Source organism: Nerophis ophidion, linkage group LG26 (genome assembly GCF_033978795.1).
Source record: "Nerophis ophidion isolate RoL-2023_Sa linkage group LG26, RoL_Noph_v1.0, whole genome shotgun sequence".
NCBI lineage: Eukaryota > Metazoa > Chordata > Actinopteri > Syngnathiformes > Syngnathidae > Nerophis > Nerophis ophidion.
Window position 1 is genome coordinate 2,062,877 of NC_084636.1, and position 9,638 is coordinate 2,072,514.

The window sequence follows — 9,638 nt, forward strand, 5'->3', positions numbered from 1 at the left end:
CTGTCTGCTACACAGGAAGCAGAATGGCCAGTCAGGAGCAGCTGGTAGCGGTGGGCAAGGTCTTGCTGGACCCGAGTCTGGACCTGACCCAACGATTCAGGGCTTTGTTTACCCTCAAGAACTTGGGAGGTAAGGTGTTTGTTCAACACTCGCATGTAACCCTGCTCTCCGACTGGAGTCAGGGTTGTCCGCATGAGAGACAAGCGCGCTAACTACCGAGCTAAAATCTCGGGCTGGCGACGGTAATAGCCAGCACCGCTCTGGAACTTGTCTGGCAGTGAGATTTAACAACGTAGACATTGGGTATTTTTAACAATATTCTTTAAAATGAGCGGCAGTGACTCAGGAAGTGCAGCAGGGGGTTCGAGACCCCCGGGGATTAGAGACATACCTGTCCAACTATACTGTTTTTTTTAAAGAAACTTTTGTATTTCGCCCATCTTTCCCGACGTGAAAAAGAAAATCCTGTGGTACTGCAACTCTGGTCATTTTGGCTTTGACAACACAGCCTGTAAAACCTATAATAATAATAGATTTTATTTGTAAAAGGACTTTACATTGAACAAACAACCTCAAAGTGCTACTGTGCATTAAAAAAAAAACAACCTAGAACAGCCTAATACCTAGTACTAGCACACCGATAGCTAAAAAAAAGGCTTTTTTCAAAAGAAGGGTTATTAAGTCTTTTTTTTTTTTTTTTTAAAGCATCCACAGTCTGTGGTGCCCTCAGGTGGTCCGGGAGAGCCTTCCACAGATAGATTTTATTTGTAAAAGCACTTTACATTGAGCAAACAACTTCAAAGTGCTACAGTGCATTTAAAAACAAAACCAAACAACACAAAATAGCTGCCCCCAACAAGTAAAATAGTAAAAAAAAAAAACTAGAACAGCCTAATAGATAGAATTAGCACACATACATATATAAAAAAAAGGCTTAATTTTAATAGAAAGGTTTTAAAGCCTTTTTTAAAAGCATCCACAGTCTGTGGTAGACACAGGTGGTCAGGGAGAGAGTTCCACAGAAAGATAAAAACTAGAACAGCCTAATAGCTAGAACTAGCGCACATATCTAAAACAATACTTTTTAAAAGGAAGGGTTTTTAAGCTTTTTTAAAAACATCCACAGTCTATGGTACCCTCGGGTGGTCAATCAATCAATCAATGTTTATTTATATAGCCCCAAATCACAAATGTCTCAAAGGACTGCACAAATCATTACGACTACAACATCCTCGGAAGAACCCACAAAAGGGCAAGGAAAACTCACACCCAGTGGGCAGGGAGAATTCACATCCAGTGGGACGCCAGTGACAATGCTGACTATGAGAAACCTTGGAGAGGAGAGGTGGTCGGGGAGAGAGTTCCACAGACTGGGAGCGGCGTCTCCCATAATTCGGAGCTTTGTCCTCTGAGGTTGGAGGAGGTTAGTCTGTCCGGAGAGGAGGTGTCGTTTGGAGGATTCAAGGGTGAGCAGCTCTTTGAGGTAGAGGGGGGGCATTTCCATGGAGGTTCTGGTGAGTTAGTAGGGAGACTTTGTATTCAATCCTCAGTGGAACAGGAAGCCAGTGAAGGGATTTTGAAAACCGGCGTGATGTGGTCGTATTCCCGCACTCTCATCAGGATCCTAGCAGCATTATTTTGTAAGTAATGCAGCTTCTGGGTCTTCTTGCTGGGGATCCCCAAAAGAAGTGAGTTGCGGTCGTCTAACCTGGAGGAGACAAAAAAGCGAGCTTCAAAATAAAAGCACGCAGATTGGTTCCACACAGGTGAAAATGGGGAAGACTTTAAGGACAGAGGAGGGTTTTCAAGGTCTCGACCAGAGGTGTCCAAACTAACGAAAGCATGCGGGGCGCATTTAGATGTTTTTCATTTTCAAAACCAATACAATATATCAAAACTATATTGTTTATTGTATATACAGAGGTGGTCAAAAGTGTTCGTACATTTGTAAAGAACATCATTTCATGGCTGACTCGAGTTTCCAATCATTTCTACAACTTATTTTTTTGTGATGTAGTGATTGGAGCACATCATACTTGCCAACCCTCCCGGATTATCCGGGAGACTCCCGAAATTCGATGCCTCTCCCGAAAACCTCACGGGACAAATTTTCTCCAGGAAATCTCCCGAAATTCAGTCGGAGCTTTAGGCCACGCCCCCCTAGCTCCATGAGGACCTGAGTGACGTGTCTGAGAGCGTGTCTGCCCAATGACGTTATAACTGTAGAATGATCCAGGGCGAGTTCTTGGTTTCTTTTGTGGGTTTATTGTTAAGCAGTTTCATTAACGTCCTCCCGGGCGCAGTTACAACACACAACAACAGTCACGTTTACGTCTAACACTCTACCGTAAGGCAGTTTGTCTGCCGTAAACAGCATGTGACACTATTAAACAGGACAATACTGCCACTTACTGTACATGATGCACCACAACACCTCCAGGCAACTTCAACCCTTTAATCCTCCTCCATTCACATCCCATCTCCCGGATTGTAAATAATCGAATGTATTTCTAATGTATATACTTGTTCTTATGCTATGTGAACTCACTATGTTCTCTGCTGGCTGTACATATCCTACTAAGTCACACCTACACTGTTTCAATGTCCATTTCTCTGTTGATGCAATTGTTGATGACTGAAGTACTGATATCAAGCAAAGCTCCTCATCCCACCCCCCGGATTGTAAATAATTCAATGTATATACTATGATTAACTTGTGTGGGGACTGTATTATGCTGATAGTATATATTTGTACCATGAATTGATTAACGTGGACCCCGACTTAAACAAGTTGAAAAACTTATTGCGGTGTTGCCCTTTAGTAGTCAATTGTAGGGAATATGTACTGTACAGGGACGGCGTGGCGCAGTGGGAGAGTGGCCGTGCGCAACCCGAGGGTCACTGGTTCAAATCCCACCTAGGACCAACCTCGTCACGTCTGTTGTGTCCTGAGCAAGACACTTCACCCTTGCTCCTGATGGGTGCTGGTTAGCGCCTTGCATTGCAGCTCCCTCCATCAGTGTGTGAATGTGTGTGTGAATGTGTAAATGTGGAAGTAGTGTCAAAGCGCTTTGAGTACCTTGAAGGTAGAAAAGTGCTATACAAGTACAACCCATTTATCATTTATTTACTGTGCAATCTACTAATAAAAGTTTCAATCAATCATGCCTTTGTGACAATAACATCTACTTTAGAAAGTGAAGTGCACAACTGCGCACACAACAGCTGTAAATATACTACTCCCCTCTTAACCTCGCCCCCCAGCCCCGACCACACCCCCCACCTCCAGAAATCGGAGGTCTCAAGGTCGGCAAGTATGGAGCACATACTTGTTGCTCACAAAAAACTCATGAAGTTTGCTTCTTTTATGAATCTATTATGGCTCTACAGAAAATGTGAGCAAAGCTGCTCACACGGTCACTAAGGTGGCCACTATGTTTGACACATCAACTTCATGTGTATTATATTTATTCATGACAGCATTTTTGTTGTAAACTCTGAGGTGTGTGTGTGTGTGTGTTAAAATCATGGTTATTTTTACAAAGAATGACCATACTTGCCAACCTTGTGACCTCCGATTTTGGGAGGTGGGGAGTGGGGGTTGAGGTCGGGGGTGGTGAGGAGGTGTGGTTGGGGGCGTGGTTGAGAGGGGACGAGTATAATTCACCAACTTTAGTATTTCATATATATATATATATATATGTATGTATGTATGTATATGTGGGTGTGGGAAAAATCACAAGACTACTTCGTCTCTACAGAACTGTTTCATGAGGGGTTCCCTCAATCATCTGGAGGAAGAAAAAAAAAATCTCCTGATGATTGAGGGAACCCCTCATGAAACAGTTCTGTAGAGATGAAGTAGTCTTGTGATTTTTCCCACACCTACATATTGCGCTCTACCATGGTATTGAGCACTATTCTCTGGATAATCCAATCAAGACATATATGTATGTATGTATGTAATATATGTATATGTATATGTATATATGTAATATATATATATATGTGTATGAAATACTTGATTTTCAATTAATTCCAGCTATATATATTTATTTTATTATATATATAAAATAAATATTTGAATTTCAGACGGTACCTATTAAAAACACAGTTGTGCTACTAACTGTACTGTGCTTGCTGGTTATTAAAAAAACAACACTTACCTTTCATTATTTGAGTAACCTTTGTTCTGCCATTTGCGTGCCGTACTGGTTAGAGTCACTTGCCGTCAGGTGCACAACACCACGTACATCTTTGTCCAATCAAAAAGCAACCCCATAACGCTATAGCCAGCATTCACCAGTAGATGGCAACAGACAACATATAATCACTCTATTACAGACGGTATCGCCATGGCTGTAACTTCCTCGTTCTTCTGCTTCGTCTCCTTGTGTGTGCAGTTTTTTATTAAAAATCCATAGATGTTGTAACGTGCCTCGGCAGGCAAGCTGTTTATATAACAGGAAAGCGGACGTGAAAACAGGTTGTCCCCACTCATGTCCGCATGGAGCTGGAGGGGGCATGAATTTCAGGAGATTTCGGGAGAACATTTCTTCCGGGAGGTTTTCGGGAGATGCGCTGAATTTCGTTAGTCTCCCTGAATTTCTGGGAGGGTTGGCAAGTATGATGATGAAAGATGTGAACAAGAGCATGTATTGTCTTTGTGTGAGGATGTAAAAATGAGATGTAGTTGTATTGTATATTAAGTATGTGTCCATGATAGGGCATTTTATGACTTTTCTTAACTTGATTACGTGCTATGGTATGATTTTATTGCATGGTATTTGTATCCCTTTGATTTAGGCAGCCAGGGACTGCAGATGGAAGTTGTCTATTTAGCTATAATCTGGTACAGAACATATCCGTCTTTGAGCTTAATGTTTCCATGCAGTGTCCCTTCAAATAAAGACTAAACTAAGTTTGACTTGTGCTCCAATCAAATGATTTTTGTTTAGGCGCTGAAGCCGTGGAGTGGATCAGCAAAGCCTTCACGGACGACTCTGCTCTGCTGAAGCACGAGCTGGCCTACTGTCTGGGCCAGATGCAGGATTCAGCGGCCATACCCGCCCTGAGCGCCGTGCTGCAGGACGCCCGGCAGGAGCCCATGGTGCGGCACGAAGCAGGTGATTGGAGGCGTGGGGGGGACACGTTAAAGTGTGGCACGGCAAGCAACAGTGTTGTGTGTCTGCAGGCGAGGCTCTGGGGGCCATCGGGGATCCTTCCGTTCTGGACCTGCTGAAGACCTACAGCCAGGACCCCGTGGTCGAGGTAGAAAAGGTGCGGCGTGGCTCGCCGTCACGTCCCTCTGACGACGTGTGCCTCGCCGCAGGTGGCGGAGACGTGTCAGCTGGCCGTCCGGCGCGTGGAGTGGCTGCAGAGCGGGGGTGAGAAACAGCTGCAGGACGGCCGCACGGACCAGAACCCTTTCTGCTCGGTGGACCCCGCCCCTCCCGCCCCCAGGAAGAGCGTGCCCGAGCTGCGCCGCGCCCTATTGGACGAGAGCCTGCCCCTCTTTGAACGCTACCGCGCCATGTTTGCGCTTCGCAACCTGGGCAGCGAGGAGGCAGTGCTTGCCTTGGGAGATGGTAAGCCACCAACCTTCTTTCCACTGAGGGCCACACGCTGACACATCGAAGTATTCAGGGGCCATTTTTGTAGCTTTCACCCTCCAAACCAGCACAATATGCATTTCTCAAACTACTAGAAAATGCCATTGATTTCTGTTGAAATTCAGTGTGAATGTTGAAAAATCCAAAGTGAACTTAAATGTGCTAGACCAGGGGTCAGTAACCTTTTTGGCTGAGAGAGCCGAAAAGCCAAATATTTTAAAATGTATTTCCGTAAGAGCCATACAATATTTTCTCTAACACTGAACACAACTAAACGCGTGCAGTTTTAAGTAAGGCCAACATTTCTAGAGTATAATAGGTCTCTTATTCTTTGTAATAACATTGTTTTCTGAAGCTAACTGTGGAGGGGGTGTGGCCTGCAGGCCTGCAGCAACAGGTGCGTAGATGGCCCACCTGGGCCCTGTTATCTAATCACCTGTCGCTCTGTTATAAGCAGCAGCCAGGAGGAGAGATGGGGTTGGGGCTGGAAATACAATTGCTGGAAAACAACTGAGAGACTTATTGAAAAATAAAACAATATTGCAACCCTGAAAAAGGCTCTCATGTCGGTGCTTGGGGGTCTGAAGAACCCCCAGGAGGGCAAGCCCCACACTAACCAATAGTAAATAACTTCTTACCATTAACGCAACTTCTTGAACGGATGGATGGATTAAAAATGCATGAGAATGTTTTATATTTTGACCAATATTTTTAACACTGTGATTACAAGTGAAATTATTAATTACTTATCGTTTTAAGCAACATCAGCTCAGATTTATCCGAGAGCCAGATGCAGTCATCAAAAGAGCCACATCTGACTCCCGAGCCATAGGTTCCCTACCCCTGTGCTATACAGTTAGCACGCTGGCAGGGTAGTGTCAAGTAACGCAAAGCGTGAGCTAAAAAAGCTAACAGTACTATGTAAACAATAGCATTATGTTAACAGTTAGCATTGGTGAAATACCAAAATATATGACACTGAGGTGTATTCATGCTGAATTAGCGAGAAAAAAAAACTAGCATGATGACGTGTGTCAAGTACCAAAATACTTCATACTACTCGGTTGAAATTCAGTGTGAATTTTGAAAAGCCAAAGTGAACTGAAATGCTAAACAGTTAGCACACTGGCAGGGTAGCGTCAAGTAACACCAAATACGAGCAAAATGAGTTTAAGAAAAAGCTAACATGCTAACAGTACTATGTTAACGATAGCATTAATTAACAGTTAGCATTGGTGAAATCCCAAAATATATGACACTGAGGTGTATACCTGCTGAATTAGCTAGAAAATAAATCTAGCATGATAAAATGCTAACTGTAACTTTCGTTAAGTACCAAAATACTTTATACTACTCTGTTGAAATTCAGTGTGAATTTTGAAAAGCCAAAGTGAACTGAAATGCTAAACAGTTAGCACACTGGCAGGGTAACGTCAAGTAACACCAAACATGAGCAAAATTAGTTTAAAAAAAGCTAACATGCTAACAGTACTATGTTAACGATAGCATTAATTAACAGTTAGCATTGGTGAAGTATCAAAATATATGACACTGAAGTGTATACCTGCCGAATTAGCTAGAAAAAAAATCTAGCATGATAAAATGCTAACTGTAACTTGCGTTAAGTACCAAAATACTTTATACTACTCTGTTGAAATTCAGTGTGAATTTTGAAAAGCCAAAATGAACTGAAATGCTAAACAGTTAGCACACTGGCAGGGTAACGTCATGTAACACCAAATATGAGCAAAATGAGTTTTAAAAAAAGCTAACATGCTAACAGTGCTATGTTAACGACAGCATTAATTAACAGTTAGCATTGGTGAAATCCCAAAATATGACACTGAGGTGTATACCTGCTGAATTAGCTAGAAAAAAAAATGTAGCATGATAAAATGCTAACTGTGACTTGCGTTAAGTACCAAAATACTTTATACTACTCTGTGAATTTTGAAAAGCCAAAGTGAACTGAAATGCTAAACAGTTAGCACGCTGGCAGGGTACCGTCAAGTAACACCAAATATGAGCAAAATTAGCTTTAAAAAAGTTAACATGCTAACAGTACTATGTTAGTAATAGCATTATGTTAACAGTTAGCATTAGTGAAATACCAAAATATATGACACTGAGGTGTATACCTGCTGAATTAGCTAGAAAAAAAATCTAGCATGATAAAATGCTAACTGTAACATGCGTTAAGTACCAAAATACATTACTCTGAGGTACCTGTACTTGGTAAAATGTTTAAAATGCTAGCCTGCTATTAGCATGCACCAGGTCCCAAAATAGGACAGAGGTATACTGGTATATCCAAAAAATTAGCAGAAGAATGTGCATGCTAACGATTCTGCCGTGGGCCGTAAAACATATTAGCTACAGACCGCACTTTGGACACCCCTGCGGTATGTTCATCAATTTTAAAGTGAGGAATTGGAAGACCTGGTTCAGACAAGGATGACATTTTATTAAACAGACAAGAAGCAAGGAATCATGCAGAGACAGAGTTAAATTTGGCTCAATGATGAAAGATGTTTGGGCTGTACTCTTAGTTACAGTTCCAACCTACGCTCTAAGGTACAGTCCCACGTTCTCCTCTATTTATTTGGGAGGTCCCTGGTTACATCCCTGAGGCTGCCTCTGAAGTAAAGGGGGGTAATCTCAACAGCCCCAGTTAGACACAATATATGATTATTCATGAAATGCAAATGTGCTGACACTGATGATATCGCCCTGTCTCTGCTCTGTCTGCGTCACAGTACTCGATGTTCGCTCTTAGCAGTCAGCAGGCCGAGTCTGGACACAAACACTGATACGAGACAATGTCCCTATGCACAGATATAAAAGTACAACTTCTGCACAATTGATGATAACTATAGCAACGGCCTTTTAAGCATAAGAGTTGTGGGATAACTTACACATAATTATTCTAACAGAAATTGTAAGACCTGAATCTTGAGTCCCGGGTTAAAATCAGTGGGTGTGCGTGTAAAGCGTGACAAATCGGCGTGTCCTGCGTTCCAGGCCTGCAGTGTTCCAGCGCGCTCTTCCGCCATGAGATCGGCTACGTGCTGGGCCAGATGCAGCACCCGGCGGCGGTCCCGGCCCTCCGCGCCGCCCTGGAGTGCGGCGGCGAGAACCCAATGGTGCGTCACGAGGCCGCCGAGGCCCTGGGCTCCATTGGCGAGGAGGAGTGTCTGGCCGTGCTGCAGCGTTACCGTGGCGACAGCGAGCGCGTGGTCAAGGAAAGCTGCGAGGTGGCCTTGGACATGCTGGAGTACGAAAACAGCGAGCAGTTCCAGTATGCAGACGCACTGACACGCCTACAAGGTTAAAGGTCACACCGGGAAGTTACATGTCCTGTACAAATAAATATATGCCTCATTAAAATACTTCAGCTTTTCTTACGAGGCGTATTCCTTCTTTCCGTTAAGACAGAAAAAATCCATGCACTGCATGCAGTTTCATGTTATTAGTTAAATGTTTTTGTTCAGATCAAAATACTCAAACATCACCTTGATTTGTGTATTAATATGCAATAATAATATTCATGTTAATGTGTTAGTTAAATAAAATGATAAATGGGTTGTACTTGTATAGCGCTTTTCTACCTTCAAGGTACTCAAAGCGCTTTGACACTACTTCCACATTTACCCATTCACACACACATTCACACACTGATGGAGGGAGCTGCCATGCAAGGCGCCAACCAGCACCCATCAGGAGCAAGGGTGAAGTGTCTTGCTCAGGACACAACGGACGTGACGAGGTTGGTACTAGGTGGGAATTGAACCAGGGACCCTCGGGTTGCGCACAGCCACTCTCCCCACTGCGCCACGCCGTCCCTTTTACTTTTACTTTTGCATTATTTAGCTTGGAAAGTATAGAATAGAAAGTACTTTATTGATCCTTGGGGGAAATTCAGCACCACAGTTCGCTCAGAATGGACAATAAAAACTATACAGCATTATTCACATGTGAATAAAATAAATACAGTCTGTTATACAGCATTATTCACATGTGAATAAT

At 43.1% G+C, this 9,638-nt stretch overlaps 1 protein-coding gene across 3 annotated transcripts in view; it reads left to right on the forward strand.

Moving 5' to 3' along the window:
- The window catches only part of LOC133543980 (deoxyhypusine hydroxylase-like), a 14,352-nt gene extending 5,336 nt beyond the window's left edge, over positions 1-9,016 (forward strand). For all 3 annotated transcript variants that reach the window (XM_061888946.1, XM_061888944.1, XM_061888945.1), the window contains exons 2-6: positions 16-129; positions 4,959-5,126; positions 5,195-5,271; positions 5,333-5,588; positions 8,634-9,016. In XM_061888946.1, coding sequence (XP_061744930.1) covers positions 24-129; positions 4,959-5,126; positions 5,195-5,271; positions 5,333-5,588; positions 8,634-8,944 — 918 coding nt within the window. In that variant the 5' untranslated portion in view covers positions 16-23 and the 3' untranslated portion in view covers positions 8,945-9,016. The remainder of the gene's footprint in view (positions 1-15; positions 130-4,958; positions 5,127-5,194; positions 5,272-5,332; positions 5,589-8,633) is intronic.
- The last annotated feature ends 622 nt before the right edge of the window (positions 9,017-9,638 follow it).